The sequence below is a fragment of the Lathamus discolor genome, chromosome 5 (assembly GCF_037157495.1).
Source record: "Lathamus discolor isolate bLatDis1 chromosome 5, bLatDis1.hap1, whole genome shotgun sequence".
NCBI classification, from domain to species: Eukaryota; Metazoa; Chordata; class Aves; order Psittaciformes; family Psittacidae; genus Lathamus; species Lathamus discolor.
Window position 1 is genome coordinate 20,282,833 of NC_088888.1, and position 21,853 is coordinate 20,304,685.

At 37.5% G+C, this 21,853-nt stretch overlaps 1 protein-coding gene across 1 annotated transcript in view; it reads left to right on the forward strand.

Annotated features, from left to right (window-relative positions):
• DNAH8 (dynein axonemal heavy chain 8) overlaps positions 1–21,853 on the forward strand; it is a 139,106-nt gene that overhangs the window by 82,630 nt on the left and 34,623 nt on the right. The window contains 14 exon segments of the mRNA XM_065682578.1: positions 61–224; positions 4,086–4,278; positions 4,684–4,806; positions 6,508–6,638; positions 7,035–7,188; positions 7,654–7,818; positions 8,201–8,427; positions 8,795–8,913; positions 10,410–10,513; positions 11,862–12,038; positions 13,365–13,532; positions 14,719–14,931; positions 16,275–16,412; positions 20,726–20,853. Of these exon segments, the coding sequence (XP_065538650.1) occupies positions 61–224; positions 4,086–4,278; positions 4,684–4,806; positions 6,508–6,638; positions 7,035–7,188; positions 7,654–7,818; positions 8,201–8,427; positions 8,795–8,913; positions 10,410–10,513; positions 11,862–12,038; positions 13,365–13,532; positions 14,719–14,931; positions 16,275–16,412; positions 20,726–20,853 (2,204 nt within the window).

A 21,853-nucleotide genomic window follows, 5' to 3' on the forward strand; every position in this document is an offset into this window, starting at 1 on the left:
ATTATTCTTGAGTTCTTCTACATGTTACCTATTTTCAGTATGAGCAATATTTTTTTTTAGGCGAAGATGCTGCCTTCACCATCTAAATTCCACTATATCTTCAACCTTCGAGACCTTTCTAGAATTTGGCAAGGAATGTTAAATATAAAGGCAGAAGAATGCAACAGCACCAGTGTGCTTGTAACACTTTTTAAACATGAATGTACCAGAGTAATTGCTGACAGGTATAACAACTGTAGAATTTTATATTTAATTGGTTTAGCTATTTACTGCATTTATGCTCATACATTTGTATAACTTCTTATTATGATTAACCTTATTCAGCCGATATATAACATTTTGTCTTATTTTACATGCAGTCTGCATTGTGGTATTATCCCAAGAAATGTTGTGCTATATACTGATAGATTACTCAGTAATTGGATGGGCATCTCCAAAATATATTCTTTGTTCTAACCCACATTTTTTTTCACTTAACTTTGAGTACACTCAGCCAGTTCTGTGAAAAAAGAGGATTGTACAATGTCCCAAATTTATACGCAGAGAATAATTTAACATTGTTTTGAATTCCTCACAGAAAAAGTCTCTCATGCTTTTGATTAAAAAATGGGTGATATCTTCTAAATCTTTAAAATATTTGTAAAAGATATAGCTATGAGCTGTGTGTATTAAAGATTCAGTAATATTTTTGTACTTAGAGTGATGAAACTATGGGCAAAGCAACTGTTACCATTTCATTACCATTTCAGATACATGTTAGAAACAGTTGCAAACAAAACACAGAGCATTGTCAACCAGTTTTGTTTACCATCCCTACCTGTATTTATAGAATCACTCATTTTCTTCCATGCAAGCCCTCTATCAGCTGGCAGATGCCTTGTCATTTTTAAATGTTGAGAAAAATGCGTGCAGGAAATCTAAAAAGATCTCTTATCCAGCATATGTCAAAGATATATAAATGAAGGCCAGACTTTTCTGATGGCTTTAATATTTATTTCTCTATAATCTGAGAAAGCTTTCTCAATGGCAATCCGCTACTGTCTAACAGCGCTGATATTTCTAAATGCCTGAACGACTGTATATTATACAAACTTACAAATTACCTGAAATTGATGTATATGCATTTATATGTGCAATAGAGAGCTCTTGATATAAAAAATGGGAAAATGTTTTATTTTAATTTGAAGTTAGGATCATACCCACGATGCAAAAATGTCATATAGCCTTGAGTGTATTATTTTCTGCTTTCAAGTTTCAGTCTTCTCTTCTCCAGGCTGAACAGCACCAGCTTTCTCAGCCTGTCTGTGTACGGGACGTGCTCCATCCCCATTATCATTCTAGTGGCCCTCCTCTGGCCTTGCTCCAACATCTACATCTCCTTATGCTGAGGACACCAAAACTGTGCACAGTACTCCAAGGGAGGTCTCATGAGAGCAGAGTAGAGGCGCAGGATCACCTCCTTTGACCTGCTGGTCATGCTGCTTTTGACGTAGCCAGGGATACAGTTGGCTTTCTGTGCTGCGAGCATGTGCTGCCAGCTCATGTAAAGTTTCTCGTTGACCAACACCCCAAAGTGTTCCTCCGCAGGGCTGCTCTGAATCTCTTCTCTGCCCAAACTGTAGCTGTGCCTGGGATTGCTCCAACCCACCTGTAGGACCTTGCACTCGGCATGGTTAAACTTCATAAGGTGAGCATCAGGCCACCTCACAAGCGTGTCGAGGTCCCTCTGGATGGCATTCTTTCCCTCTAGCATATCAACCAAACCACATATCTTGGTGTCATCGGCAAACTTGCTGAGGGCACACTCAATCCCACTGTCCATGTAGCCAACAAAGACGTTGAACAAGATCGGTCCCAAAACTGGCCACCTGGGGACACCCCTAGTTATTGGTCTCCACTTGGACCTTGAGCCATTGACCACAACTCTTTGCGTGTGGCCAGTGTCGTGGTTTAAACAAAGTCACACAGCTCATTCACTCACTCCCCCACTTCTTTTCCTCCCTCTACTCCCGGAGGGACGGAGAGGAAAATCGAAAAGAATGCAACTCCCACGGGTTGAGATAAGAACAGTTTAGTAACTAAGGTATAACACAAACCACTACTTCTACCACCAATAATAATAATGATAAAGGAAATAACAAGAGGAAAGAATACAACACCTCAGCACCAGCCGACTGATAACTCCCCCCCACCCCACCCAATCGAGCACCAACCGATACCTGCCTCCAAACCCGCAGTGCTCTAGCCGTTCCACGGTAACTCTCTGTTACCTCCTGGGCATGACATGCTGTGGTATGGAATACTTCTTTGGTCAGCTTGGGTCAGGTGTCCTGTCTCTGCTTCCTCCTGGCCTCCCCTCCTCCCTGGCAGAGCATGAGGCTCAGAAAGTCCTTGGTCAGACCAAACATTTGTGTTATCAGCTCTGTTCCCAGGCCTAAAGTCAAAACACAGTGCTGCACCAGCTACTAAGAAGGAGAAAAAAAACTGCTACTGCTGAGCCCAGGACAGACAGACAGCCAGTTCTTTATCCACCAAGTTGTCCATCTATCAAATTGATATCCCTCCAGCTTAGAGACAAGGATGTTGTGCAGGACAGTGCTGAAAACTTTGCACAAGTCCAGGTAGATGACGTCAACTGCTCTACCCCTGTCCATCAGTTCTCTAGCCCCATCATACGAGCCCACCAAATCTGTCAGGCATGATTTCCCTTTAGTGAAGCTATGTTGTGTGTGACCAACCAACCTATTGGTTTTCATGTGCCTTAGCATGTTCTCCAGGAGAATCTGCTCCAAGATTTTGCCAGGCACAGAGGCGAGACTGACTGATCTCTACTTTCCCAGGGTTTCCATTTTCTCCTTCTTGAAAATGGGGGTTATATTTCCCTTTTTCCAGTCAGGAATTTCACCTGACTGCCATGACTTTTCAAATATGATGGCCAGTGGCTTAGCTCCGAGATGGCCTGCTCCGAGAGGCTGAGCAGCAGCAGTCATTTTTGTCCTTCTTAGGAGCTAGTGCAGTGCTGTGTTTTGATCTTCTGGCCTGAAAACATCGGCATTATCAGCACTGTTCCCAGGCCAAAAGATCAAAACACAGCACTGCACTAGCTCCTAAGAAGGACAAAAATGACTGCTGCTGCTCAACCCAGGACACAACATCATTTGCCAGCTCCTCCAGGACCTGTGAATGGATATCATCAGGTCCCATGGACTTGTGCACATTCAGGTTCTTAAGATGATCTTGAAGCTGATCCTCTCCTACAATGAGCATTGCATCACTGGAGGAAAATGTAAAGATTAAAATTATTTTTCATTTGTGGTTTGACATTGACAGTTGGCATTCCTTTTTTTTCTGTGGTTAAGGTGGTTCTTGCTTTTTATGTTTACTAGTTGCCACTGAGTATCATCCTTGATTGCTTCTCATATAATCACAACCACAGATAATCAGAGTAGTCAAAGATCTTGATCTGTATTAAAACCATCTTGAAACTATCAATCAAAGCAGATACAATTGTTTAAAAAATAACATGTAGTCATTAGTATTTGTGTTTGCAGACTTCATTTTATTTCAACCTGACTCCCTCTGCTCCCCTTCCCCCTGCAGTGTTTTTCTCCCTATGTCGATTACAAGTTTTGGAGTAAGAGGGATTGAGAGTTAAGTCAGGTTGTAGTGACATATACTATCTTCCTTTCACTATTCCTTATATCATTGCACTTTCATAGGCAGTACTATGATAACTAGATTATGATATTCTGCTTTAGGTTGAAAGATGGAAGGGTCATTTAGTAATGGTTATTTGGGAAATCATTCAGCCTTGTTCATCTGAGATATTAAGTTGTCTGTTACTGACTAGTTCTAAGTGAAATTTGGGAAGTCAAATTGTATTTTGTTTAACTATTATGCTTTTGAATATGGAAGCGTTTGATTTCTGTGAATATCGCCTAATCCATTTTTGTGATGATTGTCTAGTATGTTTTGCCTAATATCTACTTTTCCTTGGAATGTTACAAGGGATTTTTCTTGTATTTAATGATCTGATTTTCTTCCTATGCAATTTTTTTTTTCCTGTACTGATCTATGATTTTTAGATTTATTACTCCTGAAGATACAGCCTGGTTTGATAAAACTTTTATTAAAGCAGTTGAAGAAAATGTAGATACAAACATAACAGAAGATCTCCAAGCTGAACCATATTTTGTAGATTTTTTACGGGATATTCCTGAACCAACAGGTGATGAACCTGATGATTTTGTGTTTGAAGCACCAAAAATTTATGAGAAGGTATTTAATTTTACACCTAAAATACTAGACACTGAAGTTTTACTTTAAGTATGTTACATTGCTTAACTCATACCTTAGAGGAATTTTTGTTGAGTACCTATCACATTTTTTGTAAAGATATAGCTAGGTTTTTCTGGTTTGTATGCAATAAATTGTGTTAGTGATATTAAAGTTACTCATCCCATAAAAGTGTAGTTTATTCATTCCTATTCTCCTTACACCTTTTTTCCACCATTATCAGAAATTTTCTGATTAAACACAACTAACATCACTACAGTGAATTAAGAAGATAACCTCATTATCCATGGCCAATACACGAACTTGAGTTTGTGTAAAAATGTCAGTGCGATTTTAAACTGTGAAGGAACACGCTAGTGTTGTTACTGATTTTTCTTTTTTTCCCAGGTTCCAAGCTTTGAATTTCTTTTTGAAAAATTGCAAATGTATCAGAGACAATACAATGAATTTATTAGAGGATCATCTCTTGATTTGGTATTTTTTAAGGATGCAATGACACATCTTGTTAAGGTTTGGGGTTTGTTACTTTCTTTATTTATTTGAGTTTCTGTGTATTCAGGTGTATGAAGATTCTCCTTTATAGAAAAGGTGAGGTCATAAAGCAGCACATTTATATATTGTATATAGAATGATTTAATTATTTTTTTAATTCTCAAGAATTCAGAGAACACTTCAGAGGTATCTGTACCTGACAGATGACCAAAACAACATCAAGTAGGATTAGAATGGATAAGAGGCATGAAATATAAATCAGGGCTGCAGTAGAATCAATCAGTATGTAGGGCAGAGGAAAGTCTCAGTTTACAGTCAGTTGTACCCCTAGTCTTAAACTAATATATAAGGAGAGAATAAATTCAAAGTCAGAGTCTGACTCATGGAGGGGTGGGGAGGAAGGTTAAGCATGAGATTTGTTTGTAGTGCTGTGTCTCAGGTTTAAGAAGTTGCATTAATTATCTAAGGAATTACTTTAATGTGATATGTTCACTGAAAGACACATAGAAGCCACAGTGAAATCAAAACAGAAGATGTTTGCTTTTTCTTCAGTTGTCCTCAACTGAAGTAAATGATTGTTTGCTTTGCATTTAAACAGAAGAAAATAATTTTTTTTTTAAATATAGTTCATGCGGTGTGTTGTGGTTTAAGCCCAGCTGGTAACTCAGAATCATGCAGCCGCTCGCTCCCTCCCTCTTCTTCTCCCCTGCTCCCAGAGAGATGGGGAGAATTGAAAGAATGTAAATACCTCAGGCTGAGATAAGAACAGTCCAGTAAATAAGGTATAATACAAAACCACTACTACCACCACCAATAATAATGATAAGGGAAATACCAAAGGGAGAGAATATAAAACAAAAAGGGGAAAACGAAAAGAAAAGAATAAAGACAAGTGAACAGTGCGATTGTTCACCACCTGCTGACCAATACCCAGTCCGACCTGAGCAGTGATCTGGGCCTTCTGGGTAACTCCCCCCAGTTTATAAACTGGGCATGACGTGCTGTGGTACGGAATACCTCTTTGGCTAGTTTGGGTCAGGTGTCTTGTCTCTGCTTCCTCCTGGCTTCCTGCGCCCCTCCTCACTGGCAGAGCATGAGACTGAAAGTCCTTTATCAGGGTAAACATTACTTAGCAACAACTGAAAACATCAGTGTGTTACCAGCATTGTTCTAATGCTGACTAAACTAAAGCTGTTAGACTAAACTAAATGCTGACTAGACTAAAGCTGAAAACACAGCACTGCACCAGCTGCTAGGAAGGAGAAAAATAACTGTCGCAACTGAACTGAGGACATGATACTAGGTGAATTTTGGAAGACTTTGAAAGTCTTTGATACTCCATTTTCATTAGCAAGATTAAGCAGAATATCTAAATAAAATGTTTTTGGTTTTTTTTATGTTTTCAAGCATGTTCAGGAAACATAAAATAGAGCTCAAAATACCTCCCTTTACGTAAATTCCATTTGGAGCTGATTATAAATATCCTATATATATATATGAATATATATGTAAGTGCAGATTCTTCGTTAGGTGCACAAAATTCCTAAAGAATGTATATGTGTTCTTTTGAGAGGAAAAATTTTCTGCAAGCAACCTTTTAATAATCTTTATGTTGTGCTATAATAAATAAAGTGTAGAGTATAATATATTTTTAATTTTCTATTTAAGATTTTAATTTAAATTTATTAATGAGCTTTTCTTCCATTTTTCCCCATATAGATTTCCCGAATAATTCGGACAGCATATGGAAATGCTTTACTTGTTGGAGTTGGTGGTTCTGGAAAACAAAGTCTTTCAAGGTTGGCCTCCTTAATTGCTGGCTATAATATATTTCAGATCACCTTAACCAGGTAAGAAATGCAAGAAAAATATAAACCCAATTAATGTTATTGCTTTCTCCTTCCACAGTAATAACCATATGTTTTAGCAGGTTTAACTGGGGCGGGGGGGAGGGGTGTTTCTTTGTTTTGTGGGTTTGTTTTTTGTTTGTTTGGTTTTAGGGTTATTTTCCCTCTTCTTTTTGTCACCATTTAAAAATGTGGAAAACAATAAATTCTTATCTGGTTGGCATACAACATTGGGTTAAGTTTGAGCTGAAAAAGCTGGACTGTGTTTTACATATTCCTGAGCCAAAATATGTGTGTTTGCAAAGGATATTTGCACTATCTTTTATAAAACTATAATCCAAATATAGGGGTTGTCCCAGTTGTTTTGAATTCACAGGAAATGTTTATTATTCCTCCTAGAGCCTATAATGTAACCAATCTTTTAGAAGATTTAAAATTTTTATATAGAACAGCTGGAGTGGAAGCACAAGGTATCACTTTTATTTTCACTGATAATGAAATAAAAGAGGAGTCATTTTTGGAATATATAAATAATCTGCTGTCTTCAGGTGAGGTAAGAGTCTTAATATGGCAGTAAATGTACTTTAGAAGCAGGAAACTGTAAAATCTGCTCCCACTAGTTCATTTCTATTTATTTTGGTAATAAATTGTAGAATCAATAATGATAACTCTAAAATATCTCAACTTTTGAAAGAAGGAATGCTCTTGGTATGGAGTTCTTTTATCTCTGCTTCAGTGTAAGCCAGGAAAAGATAAGGAGCTGTAATGGGTACTTTGGTAGCTTTTATTTAAATGAAGATTCACTGGCCAGTCAAGATCTGGACTCTTGCTGGGTTAGACTTGCCAGTTTTTAATGGTATTATATAAGTCTACATCATAGATAAAGTTGTTTTTTTAATCTGTGTAAACAGTGTATATGCAGAGAGAGGTACAGTTGTAAATAGACAAATATTTATAAGCTCTATAATAATTACACCTATGCTATTTATTTTCTTATCCATCTTAATTTTATAAAAAGATTTCAAATTTAATTCCTCGGGATGAAATGGATGAAATCACCCAAGGATTAATAGTTGAGATGAAAAAAGAGATGCCTCGGTGTCCTCCTACCTATGATAATCTTTATGAATATTTTTTAAGTCGTGTAAAGAAGAACTTGCATGTTATCCTCTGCTTTTCTCCAGTAAGTGTTTTTCTTCCTATCTGTCTTATATCCATCAGTAAACTATCCTATAAGGTGTGACAGGATTATTTACGCTTTATGTTTTAAGGAGATTTAAAGATACATAAAAATTTACTTGAAACAAGAATTTAGTGAAAATTAAAATAATTGAATTTTTAAAATATTTAGAAACATTTATATTTTTCATTAACTTGTTTCTTCAAATTTCATAAAATACTGAATGTTGGAAATTTAGCAAAACACATAAAAAAAATTGTGCAGGATGTTCCAAGAAGAAAATCAGCAAGAAAAAAATTGACTATTTAGTTGTTTATATGAATTAAACATTTTGGTCTACCTAATTATATATCATATTGTAACTTGACAATGTTGCTCTCTTTAGGTTGGTGAGAAGTTCCGTACACGTTCTTTGAAATTTCCTGGTCTCATATCAGGGTGCACAATAGATTGGTTCAGCCGATGGCCCAGGGAAGCTCTTGTAGCTGTATCCAGTTACTTTCTTTCAGAATTTAATATGGTCTGCTCTGCATCAGTTAAAACAGAAGTGGTGGAAGCCATGGGTCTCTTTCATGATATAGTTTCTGAAAGCTGTGAGGATTATTTCCAAAGGTAATACCTTATACGAACATAATAATTAATCCCAAAAGTGTTGCTACTGATAGTGTTTCTTGAACTCATTCTGTTATATGAAGCAGTAAGTGCTTTGAAAGGCTAATAGATCTGCTATATCAAGGTACACAAAGGCCATGAAAAGTAATTACTATTATGTTGCGAAGTCATAATTTTCATCCCCACTGTTCAATAATGTGCAGAAAAGCAATGTAACTGGAAATAAGGATTTGCATTACAAAGACATTTGATTTTGACTGAATTAAAGACTCGATTTACATAATCTCCTGTTTCATGGGAACTAATGAAATGGCTATACGTATCAAAATATGTACTAAATTGATGTTGCCAATATACTGTGTTTTAGGTTCCGAAGAAGAACCTATGTAACACCTAAATCCTATCTCTCTTTCATCAATGGCTACAAAGAAATTTATGCTGAAAAGTTGAAGAGTATTAATGAACAAGCAGAACGTATGCAAATTGGTAAGCAATATAGGGTTAAGTGTGTATTTCCATGTGTGGTCTCAAATTATCTTTATTTTTAATATTAGACTTCTTATCCATGATCGCTTAAAATCAGATCTGCTCAATCACAGTCCAAAACTGGTAGCATATAAGGACCCTTTCCAAGCACTCCAGCAACAAAATTCATAATGATTCTCTTACAAAAATGACTTGAAGCTGCCAGCTTAATTGTTCATCTCAGTGTTTTTAATTTTAAACTTTAATGTTCCCAATTAACACTCATAACAGAAAGTAGCACAAGAAAATCATAGAATCAGAATGATTAGGGTTAGAATGGACCATAAAATCATCTAATTCCAACCCCCCCTGCCATGGGCAGTGACATCTCACACTAGACCATGTCACACAAGACATGGCCTTGAAATGCCCAGAGAGAGCTTTGATTTACTAGCGTAAAGAGAGGTGGCTCTAAACACAGTTACTAATTTATTTCTGGAGTTGTCTATGCTGAAAATCTGAGTGCTTCACAATTGATTTATTTCTGATTTCTGTTGTATGATTTCTGCTGTAGAATAAGTAGCTGTTACTTGTAATAATTTTCTAGCTAGGAATCTGAAATATGTAAAAGTATAATTGAAATGGCCTTCTAAATTTGGGTATCTTTTTCAAATTTCCTAATTTTTGGCATTATATTAGTTCTTAATGTTCTTAATGTTTCAGAGTACATTTGAAGTTTTCTTCCGTTTGCATGTAGACATGCTTTTGTAAATCTACAAAGGCATCTTAACAGCTTAGGAAACTTCATCTTTATGGAAAAGATCTTGTAAATCAATGTAACAGAATAAAGAATCCTGTGACTTCATGATACAACATATCCTTGACATACCCCCTTTTTTAATTTTTACCTTTTTTCTTACCATTTTTATATTTGCTTTCACTTTTTTTACTTCTACCTGTTTTTAACCTTTTTAACCTTATTTTACCTTTTAAACTTTTTTTACTTTTTTTCTTTTTTAAAAATTAAGTCTATAGAATCATAGAATAGTTAGGGTTGGAAATGACCTTGAGACCACATAGTTACAACCTCCCTGCCATGGGCAGGGTCACCTCACACTAGACCATGTTACCCAAGACTCTGTCGAACCTGGCCTTGAATATTGCCAGGGATGGGGCAGTTATGTAAGAATATATTTTATTCTGGGCAATATTCCAGCTATAAACTTTAGCTACTATTTACACCTATAACAAACTAAACCTAAAAAGTATGGACTTTTCTTTTGATGAATCAAGCTTGTTTAGAATAATTTTGCACCTTGTGGAATTATTTGTATCCAGGAAAACTCCATAGTAGGAGCAAACATGATACTGTGACTGCTTACACCCACTTCCTCTCCTTTACACAAATTTAAATAGGAACACAACATACAAGGCATTTGGGCTATAGAGCTAGACTGTATTATATAACCAGGAAAAAACGGCTTTAATTTTTCTGGATTTTATCTTTTATGTAATAGGTCTGTCTAAGCTGATGGAGGCCAGTGAGTCTGTTGCCAAACTCTCTAAGGAGCTGGCACTTAAGGAGAAGGAACTAGCTCTGGCATCTGTTAAGGCAGATGAGGTAAGTATTTGAGTGTTAAATAGCAAAAGGCAGAGGTTAGCACCAAGATATTTAATGGGGTAAAGTTCTATTGCAGAATTTTCTCATAATTTGTACAAGCCAAAAAATGTTCATAGTAGTCTAAAATGAGGTTTCAGTCCTTTCTCTTTAGCATGTTGATTCAGCTTTTGCTTCTGAAAGTGAGGCACTGTAAGACTGCTTCAGAGGTTCAGTGCCTTCCTTGTTCTCCTCCCATTTCTTACCCACACCTATAAGAATCAGGTTGCATTTTTTGTTTCATGGTTGATTTTTTTTGTTGAAATTTATTGAATTTTAGGCTATAGATGCACTTATTTGCAGACAGAAAGTTAACATAATGGGACTTTACCATTTCAAAATTGCTTTAGATAAAGTTCATCACTTTAGATAAAGTTCAGTTTCATATTTTGTCTTTTACATTAACAATGTGCCCGTGTGTTCATGAGTTTGGTTGTCTGGTAGAAATCCAGTTTCCAAAATGACTTACTGGAAAGGTGTGTTAGGGAATGTATTGACATAGGCATTCTGTTTTCTGAAAGATGCCATAATGCTGTGATGGTGCATATTTAATATGCACTGGAGAGCAAACTTTGGGCCAGCGATGGCTATGGTACTGCCTGCATTCTTCAAAGCCTTTAATCTGATGAGAGAGAAAATTATGACAGAAAGGAATGAAATTACACTTCTGACATGTATGGAGTATAACAGTTATATTGGTAGAGTTCACTTTGTTTAAAATTTATGTTTTCTTTGCATTTTTAAATAGCTCTTCGGCAACCATTCACATAGCCTCTTAGTTGTCAACTTCTTCAATAGAGTACTACTTATGAGTCATCAAAAGTAAAAGACATGGACAAATAATAAGAGAACAGATGTTTATTTAAACTACATGTAGTATTGTTCATATTTTATATATTTCTTTCTTTCCTTTAGTACTGCACCTTACAGAAACCAGAATTGAATTTCAGGGAAAAAAAAAATCCAACAAAAAAGATTTGGGGATTTTAACTGTGGTTGTTTTCTTCATGGGTATTTGAGAGCATTATTTATGTTCTTGTAAATGCATACAGTGTGCCTTGATCCTCTGGCTGATACTGGTCAAAAAGCTAATGATATGTTACACATTCACAAGTGATTTGAAAATATATATACTGAAGAACCAGACATAAATGCATAACTTCATTCTGTGAATATATTTATATAATGCCATATATCGTTTGGTTTAGCTTTATATTTTTCTGTATAACAGCCTCTACATATCTGTTGTGTCTGATAAACATTTGTTCCACCATTTTGCTTTATATATTTAACGGTTTATTATCAATTCCAGGTCCTAGCGGAAGTCACAGTAAGTGCTGAAGCTGCATCTAAAGTAAAAAATGAAGTCCAAGGAGTGAAAGATAAAGCACAAAAAATTGTAGATGAAATTGATGTAGAAAAAGTGAAAGCAGAGACTACACTGGAGGCTGCTAGACCAGCATTAGAAGAAGCAGAAGCTGCACTGAATGTGAGTAGAATTCTCAGATTTTGATTAGTATAGTAGTATTTCAGTCACCTGTGAAAGAAAGGCTAGAGCCACCATCATGCAGTTGTCATTGATTTTGACTGCTGTCACCAGCTCTTCAGTTAGCGGTCATGGCTTTGAATATTTATGGCGCTCATGTTTTGCCTTAAACACATGGAGATTATTTTATAGTAGTTATTCTGCTTCCACTCTAATACTTGATCATTATAAAGATGTAAATCTTTCCAGAAGTTTCACATGCCTTTAGAATATCTTTTCTTTTTAATTCAAGAGAATACTTCTTGTGCTAAAGACTGGCTTTATTTTCATATTTAATTAGCAATATCTTTCTTTCAAGATGACTAAGAGGGTATCTCTTCCTTCAGGAAAAAAATGTTTAATTTGGAAAGAAACAGGAAACATAAGGGATTCAGGGCAATCATAATCAGAGTTAAGAAATTTGAAAGCATTGCTATATTCTACATAATTTCATTATTCTGCTCTGAGCAATTAAAAAGTAAAGGAAAAAAAAATCTGGAATCTGAAATCAGTGATGTATTATGTTTTTAATACTTTATGTTCATTTACCAGAATTTATGCAACAAGAAATAAATATTGAGTGGAGAAGACCAGAAAAGAAGCATTGTTTGCTCTTACCCTGCTATTTAGATAAGATAAATGAAACCTCCGAAAATAGTCCCAAAATTCACTTATAAAGTATATGGACTCACACATTATCCTGTGGTGTAACCACTCCTTCTAGACAATTAGTGGCATGCATGTGTTTTGTAGCCACAATTTAACATGTTTATTTTGAAGTTTGCAATAATTTATAATTTTTGTATTTGTTATTAAGCTAAGCAAAGTGTCAGTGATGCTGCCAGAAAATGTAGTAGTGGTACTTCATCCCTATAATAAATGAAAATCCAACAAAACCAGCTAGAACCATCTTAGACTAAATAATGACATTGAAGCCTTAAAAATCCAAAATAGTATTTTAAGAAGAAAACTGCTTTTAATTAATTCCTATGCAATTTTATGATACATTATCTTCATTGAGTTAATGCTGCTGTTCCATGTGTTTAAATTTGATTTTTGAGTGATGTCTTTAAAATTGTGAAAATATTCTTATCTAATAGATATGAATTAAAATTATTATATTTCATGAAACTATGACATTTATTAAAGACCCGTTAGTAATTTTTTTGTATGTACTTAGTACAAACTTAGCTCAGACAAAAGTATGACAAACATTAAAATCAAGATATTAAATGGGAAAATAGAATAATGGTGTTGATGCAGGATTCTGTTACATTTTTCTTCAACTAGACCATCAAACCAGCGGATATTGCTACTGTTAGAAAACTTGCAAAGCCTCCTCACCTAATTATGAGGGTCATGGACTGTTGTCTGCTACTATTCCAAAAGCCAGTAGATCCAGTTACCATGGATCCAGAAAAGCCTTGCTGCAAGCCATCATGGGGAGAATCATTAAAAGTAAGTAGAGGTTTCAGTGTTTCTCAAACATCAGAAATAGCAACTTGAATATCAGAGAATTTATGATGTTGTTTACTTAAAACAGGATAGAATTTTACAAAAGGCAAACATAGGGTTTTAGGATAGGCATAGTATATAAATAGAGTTTATTTCATAGCAAGTAGCAGATGAATTGTTTAGAAACTTTTGTAGTAGGGGCCTTAGATTTTCCTTGTCCTTGGTCCTGGCATATGACCTGATGACAAATAAATAAATAATACCAATTCTTGTTAACCATACATGAGATAAAGGCATTCTGGAAAAGACCTCTTCCTCTTTGGGAACTTGTAGGTCCACGTCTAAACAGTCTTTCCTGATCCTCCCAGACTGTTCAATTGAAAGATTATTTGACTGACTGAGACATAGTAGCTTTTCCCGTTCTGCATTTCAGTATATCTGGCTGAAATTTATTGGCTGGCAAGCCATCTCTTCCTTCTGGACTTTGATCTTCCCTCAGAATACTCTTATTTTCCTACCTTCTCCTGCCATTCTTTAAATTCTGTTCTACCTCTATTAGTGTATTAATTTGCCAATAGGATTACCTTAATCTTTTTGTTATGCAAATAACAAATGTAAGGTATTTTTGGATATGAATAGAGCTCTTGCTTTTTATTTAAGCTTTTTCAGAAATTAAGAAATCATCAAAACTTTATTTTCCACCAATATTATGAAAATGGGATAAGCAGTTACTCCATGAGTTCCCTTTAATGTGTTAAACATTTCTTAGAAAAAAAATTTAAAACCAGTAATTTCCCTTTCCAGAAGAATTTAGGTCACATTTCATATATGCATAAGCCATTTTCTTGGTATTCTTTAGGTAAGTTGAAAATGTATCTCTGAGGATTTATCTTAGTTAATTTCTTTTATGAAATGCTGCTTCTCAGATGCTTTTTACATGACAACATGGGAATATGGAAGATGAAAAGTACATCAATACCTTTTAAGCCTAATTATTGGAGCGTAACCGCTTAAAACTCCAGGCATGTAGGAGTTACAACTGAATAGCATGCTTACATTATTAACTGTATGAATTACCTCTTGCTTCAGAAGAATTTTAGGAACATTTTTTAGCATAGTCATCTATGAACAAGCTTTTGAATGTAAAATGTGCAAATAGCTTATAAACATCCTGTATTGTTTTTTGCAGTTTATGAGTGGCCAATTCTTGCAGAGTCTACAGCAGTTTACTAAGGATTCAATGAATGAAGAGACAATAGAATTACTCCAGCCTTACTTTAACATGGAAGACTATACACTGGAGCATGGTAAAAAGGTGTGTGGTAATGTGGCAGGACTTCTTTCTTGGACACAAGCCATGGGAAGATTTTATGCTGTTAACAAAGAAGTCTTACCTCTTAAGGTAATACATTATCACTTGCTTTGTGTTTTCTTTTTATGTAATTCAATTCCATTTACTTTAGTAGTAGGATCTTAAAAATATATTTAGATAACTTTATTCAGAAATAATTGCCTGTAGACTTTAGTTGCTAAGAATGATAAAAGCAGAAAACCCCCATATCCTTGTCTTGATTCTAGACAGAACAGTAAACACAAAGTTAATCTAAATAAATTATATTTTCTCTGGTTTATTGTATGCAGTGGATGGTGTTTTCAGTCTTTGTATTTATTATAACTACCTTATAATTGTTTTCAAAAAGTTATACCAGGATCTTTATTCCCTCTCTAAACAGTCTTGTAAACACAGGTTTGCAGCTATTTTACCTTCTTTGTTTTCACATGATAACTTTGTGGAAGTAAAGGATTAATATCTTGCCCAAATACTGGCATTATGGAGAAATCGAGGGCTCGATTCAATAAAGAAATCATGTTGCAACAGTGTGAACCAAACTGAATAAAACATTTTTAAGACTTGTATTTAACTTAGTGTGGGTGTTCTTCTTTGATGTTTGTGAACATTTAAATAAAAAAAATTAGATGTAAAAATCATTTAGAATCTCAAAGGCATTGATTGTTGCTTTTTGAGTTCTAAACCAAGTATTTAATCCCTACACGTAGCACAGTTTACAAAAGAAAGAAAAAAAAAGAAGGAAAAAAGTCAAAGGGAAAAATGTCTGAATGGTGCTTCCAAATCTCCTCCACATTTTTTTGTTACTGGTAGAACTACTTATGAAAGTAACAGTGATTCAAGTGGATTATTAAAAAAAATAATAATAATCTCCTGTGTTCAGCATAAATATAAGTTTAGGAGCAATGGGAAGATTCACCAGCTCAAGACCATGACTTTGTAGTGGGTAAAAACTATATTGTTAGCTAGTAAAGGACCAATATCATGGTCTTGTGATTGTTGGTTGCTACAGAATGTGCAAATAAAAAAGAAATAATAAAGCATATAATCAAGCAAGAATATTGAATGATTTTTCCTCTAGGCTAATTGAGATGTGCCTACAGATCAGAAACCTGACTTCCTTAACCAGATTCTTCAAAAGTAATTTTTTTCTTAAATAATAAATTTAACAATATATAGTAGGAACCTGGAGTACTACATTGTTCTTTAATTTAAAAGTAATATTTACCATATGTGACAGTATTCAGATTAAATATTTAAAATATTTATGTAAATATTAATATGAAAGTGATTTTATGTATTGTCTCATGATTACTAGGGAACCAGGCTTAAAATAATTCATCAAATGACATTAAGGTCTTGTATGATTATTGTCTTAATATTTCTTCTCATTGCAGGCTAACTTGGCAAAACAGGAAGGCCGTCTGAAAGTAGCTAATGTAGAGCTAGCAGAGGCTCAGGCGGTTTTAGATGAAAAACAAGCTGAATTGGATAGAGTGCAAGCAAAGTTTGATGCAGCAATGAAGAAGAAAATGGTGAGATCAGTCACAGAATCCCAAGGGTTGTAAGGGACCTAAAAAGATCATCTAGTCCAACCCCCCTGCAAGAGCAGGGTAACCTACAGTACATCACACAGGAACTTGTCCAGGCGGGCCTTGAATATCTCCAGTGTAGGAGGCTCCACAACCCCCCTGGGCAACCTGTTCCAGTGCTCTGTCACTCTTACAGTAAAGAAGTTCTTCCTGATGTTAACGTGGAACTTCCTATGTTCCAGTTTACACCCATTGCCCCTTGTCCTATCACTGGATATCACTGAAAAAAGCCTAGCTCCATCATCCTGACACCTACCCTTTACATATTTGTAAACATTGATGAGGTCACCCCTCAGTCTCCTCTTTTGCAAGCTAAAGAGACCCAGCTCCCTCAGCCTCTCCTCATAAGGGAGATGTTCCACTCCCTTAATCATCTTTGTGGCTCTACGCTATACTCCTTCAAGCAATTCCCTGTCCTTCTTGAACAGAGGGGCCCAGAACTGGACGCAATATTCCAGATGTGGCCTCACCAAGGCTGAGTAGAGGGGGAGGAGAACCTCTCTTGACCTACTAACCACTCCCTTTCTAATGCACCCTAAGATGCCATTTGCCTTCTTGGCCACAAGAGCACATTGCTGGCTCATGGTCATCCTCCTATCCACCAGGACCCCCAGGTCCCTTTCCGCTTCACTACTTTCCAGCAGGTCAACCCCCAACCTGTACTGGTACATGGGGTTGTTCTTCCCCAGATGCAAGACTCTACACTTGCCCTTGTTAAATTTCATCAAGTTTCTCCCCGCCCAACTCTCCAGCCTGTCCAGGTCTCGCTGAATGGCAGCACAGTCCTCTGGTGTGTCAGCCACTCCTCCCAGTTTTGTGTCATCAGCAAACTTGCTGATGGTGCACTCAGTTCCCTCATCCAGGTCATTGATGAAAATATTAAACAGCACCGGTCCCAGCACCGACCCCTGAGGAACTCCACTAGTCACAGACCTCCAGCTAGATTCTGCGCCATTGACCACAACTCTCTGCCTTCTTCCCTTCAACCAGTTCTCGATCCACCTCACTACTTGATCGTCAAGCCCACACTTCTTTAGCTTATCTGTGAGGATGCTGTGGGAGACAGTATCAAATGCCTTACTGAAATCAAGAAAAACTACATCTACCGCTCTACCATCATCCCTCCACCTAGTCACTTCCTCATAGAAGGCTATAAGGTTGGTCATACATGACTTCCCCCTCATAAAACCATGTTGGCTGTTCTTAATGACCCCCTCATCCTTGATATGCCTAGTGATGGAGTCAAGAATAAGTTGTTCCATCACCTTTCCAGGGATGGAGGTAAGGCTGACCGGTCTATAATTACCCGGGTCCTCCTTCTTGCCCTTCTTATAGATTGGTGTGACCTTTGCCATCCGCCAATCCTCAGGCACCTCGCCCGTTTCCCACGACTTACCAAAGATGATGGAGAGTGGCCTAGCAATGACCTCCGCCAGCTCCCTCAGCACCCGTGGGTGCATTCCATCCGGACCCATCGATTTACAGATGTCCAGTTTGCATAGCTGATCCCTAACCCAATCCTCATCTACCAAAGCAAACTCCTCCTTTGTCCTGACTCCTTCTGGGGCTATAGAAATCCGGGGCCCTCGGGGAGAGTCTGCAGGAGTAAAGACAGAGGCAAAGAAGGCATTCAGCACCTCTGCCTTCTTTATATCCTCTGTCTCCAGGGCACCCACTTTGTTCAGCAGTGGGCCTATATTGCCTCTTGTGTTAGTTTTATTTGCTATGTATTTGAAGAAGCCCTTTCTATTGTCTTTAACCCGACTAGCAAGATTGAGTTCCAAGGAGGCCTTAGCTGTCCTAATTGCCTCCCTACATACTCTAACAACTGTCCTATATTCCTCCCAAGCGGCCAGCCCCTCCTTACATAATCCATAGATTCTCCTTTTCCACTTGAGTTTGCCCAGCAGCTTCTTGTTTAACCACGCCGGTCTCCTGGATCCCTTACTTGATTTCCTACTCATTGGGACGCTCCGATCCTGAGCTTGGAAGAAGCGGTCCTTGAATGCTAACCAACTATCTTGAGCCCCTTTACCGCCTAGTACACTTTCCCATGAGACTTCCCTTAGCAGTTGACTGAAGAGGCCAAAGTTGGCCCTTCGGAAATCCAGAACTGTGGCTTTGCTAGGTATTCTATTCCTCCCACACAGGATCCTAAACTCCACCATCTCATGGTCACTGCAGCCAAGGCTGCCATTGACCGTCACCACTTCGACCAAACCGTCCTTGTTGGCAAGTACTAAATCTAGCAGCGCTGCTCTCCTAGTTGGTACGTCCACCATTTGCATTAAGAAATTATCATCAATGCACTCGAGGAACCTCCTAGACTGTGAATGACTGGCTGTGTGAGTCTTCCAGCAAATATCGGGGTAGTTAAAGTCCCCCACAACGACTAAGGCATGTAGTCGCGAGGCTACTTCCAGTTGCCTGTAGAAAGCCTCATCAACTCCTTCGTCTTGATCAGGAGGTCTGTAATAGACCCCCACAACTGTATCACCCGTGCCAGTCTGCCCCTTGATTCGTACCCACAGACATTCCACTTGCTCCTCATCCGACCCCGGACAGAACTCAATACATTCTAGTTGCTCTCTCACGTAAAGAGCAACTCCACCACCTCGCTTCCCTGACCTATCTTTCCTAAAAAGGACATAGCCATCCATGACCACATTCCAGTCATGTGAACTGTCCCACCATGTCTCTGTAATTGCCACTAGATCATAACCTTTAGCCTGCACACAGACTTCTAACTCCTCCTGTTTATTCCCCATGCTGCGTGCATTGGTGTACAGGCATTTCAGGGAGCCAGTCCTAGTACCCTTTTTCCCCTGCGGGACAGGGTCTAAAAAGCTATCCTTTCCCACAAGTGAAACAAGAGATTGATAGTCCTCCTTAGCCCACCATCCTTCAATCCCTAGCATGTTCCTCTTGGGCTTGTCCCCAACAGGCACAGTTAAATCCCCTCCCCCCTTCATAACTAGTTTAAAGCCCTGTCAATAAGCCCTGCTAACTCCTGCCCCAAAACCCTTTTTCTTCTCTGGGACTGGTGTATCCCGCCTGTCACCAGCAAACCAGGTGTCCCATACAGCAGCCTGTGACTGAAAAACCCAAACCCTTGCCTTTGGCACCAGTCACGTAGCCATACATTAACAAATGTTTGCATACAATGATGTTATGTAATCATGAATTGATACAAACACACATTTAGGACCTGCTACTTTGAATGACATGGATGAGGTTCAGGTATAAAAAGAAGATATTTAAATACATGTTCCTTCATATTTCTTTTTTGTGAATAGGAACATGTTAGACAATAGGTTCACCTAGAGTTCTCAAGAGTGATTTTCAAATAAATAGAATAGTCATAATAATAGGAAAATAGAACAATAGTCATAGAATAATAGAATAATAGTCATGGAATAATAGAATAATAGTCAGAATAGTCATATTGGGCAAAGAAGAGATTCAGAGCGGCCCTGCGGAGAAGGACCTGGGGGTGCTGGTCGATGAGAAAATGAACATGAGCCGGCAGTGTGCGCTTGCAGCTCAGAAAGCCAACCGTATCCTGGGCTGCATCAAAAGGAGCATGACCAGCAGGTCGAAGGAGGTGATCCTGCCCCTCTACTCTGCTCTTGTGAGACCTCACCTGGAGTGTTGTGTGCAGTTCTGATGTCCTCAACATAAAAAGGACATGGAACTGTTGGAACAAGTCCAGAGGAGGGCCACGAGGATGATCAGAGGACTGGAGCACCTCCCGTATGAAGATAGGCTGAGGAAGGTGGGGCTGTTCAGCCTGGAGAAGAGAAGGCTGCGTGGAGACCTCATAGCAGCCTTCCAGTATCTGAAGCGGGCCTATAGGGATGCTGGGGAGGGACTATTCATTAGGGACTGTAGTGACAGGACAAGGGGTAACGGGTTAAAACTTAAACAGGGGAAGTTTAGATTGGATATAAGGAGGAAATTCTTTCCTGTTAGGGAGACACTGGAATCAGTTGCCCAGGGAGGTTGTGAGTGCTCCATCCCTGGCGGTGTTCAAGGCCAGGTTGGATGAAGCCTTGGGTGACATGGTTTAGTGTGAGGTGTCCCTGCCCATGGCAGGGGGGTTGGAACTAGATGATCTTGAGGTCCTTTCCAACCCTAGCTATTCTATGATTCTATGATTCTAATAAATACAATAGAATCAAAAAGTATATAAAATAAGTCTTTAGGTTTTTTTGCATTTTATTATTAAATTATGTAAGACATTTTTCCAATCTTAGGACTTACTGAATGATGCAGAAACATGTAGAAGAAAGATGCAATCAGCCTCTACGCTTATAGATGGACTAAGTGGAGAGAGAGTTAGGTGGACTCAGCAAAGTAAAGAATTTAAATCTCAGATTAACAGGTATGAAATTCATCAGAGCAAAAACCAACCAACCAACAAACCCAAAACAACGAAAAACGTCACAACAAAACATAATCCCAATTAAAACAACACTAATTATGTGCAAAACCTGAATAGCTAGTAAGCAATTTGGTAGCTTTAGAAGTTGTACTTTTTCTGCTGGATATATTTATGTAGTTAGACAATTAAATGAAGTATCCTGAATTGTGGATTTCCCTCACATAAGTGAATACCTGAGTGTTGCTTGCTTGTATTTAAGTTCAGACTAATACTTCTGCTTTTGGGATTTATTTCCAAAGGGATTATTTCCAGTGCAGGTATATGCCTCTATTACAGCTTTTCCTGTCCCTCTTAATACTGCATCTTGTTCCAGTGTTACCTGGCAAAGTGAAAACTTCAGGTAGGCAGGAGGTAGAGATGATCTAAGCCTAACTCTGAGAAGGAAAAAGGAAGAACTCCTAGCTTAATACTGGATAGTTTGATTTTAGTTACGACATATTTAAATAAAAGGAGCCCCAGAGATCAGACAGTAACTTTTATCCTATAGTCTGTGAGTTGAAACATGTGGAACAGTAGGTCTTATTCTAATAAACTTGGAAACTTCAAAGTCTCCATTGTGTTGCTATCCAAATGACAACATGTTGAGCAGTGTTAGAGCCAGAGGTTCTAGTTGTCTAGAAAATAGGAATGCTGTCAAAATGGTTGTTAGAGATAAAGAGCCTGAAAGTTTAGACTGGGCTTGTATGGAATGCTTTTGTTTCCATAAATTTCCTATAGGGAAATTTTACATGTCTATTGAGGTCTGCTCTTTCCAAGAGAATTAAGGTTGTAACTTTCGATAAATATTGTATTGCAGACATATTTTTAAGAAATAAACCAAGTTTTTCCTTCAGTTATGAAAGAAGAAATAGTCATCTGGGCTTTATTATGTTGTAGGGTTGAATATAATGTCTTCATATTATACTACTCTAAAGTTTTGCCAAAAAAACCCCAAACTTTT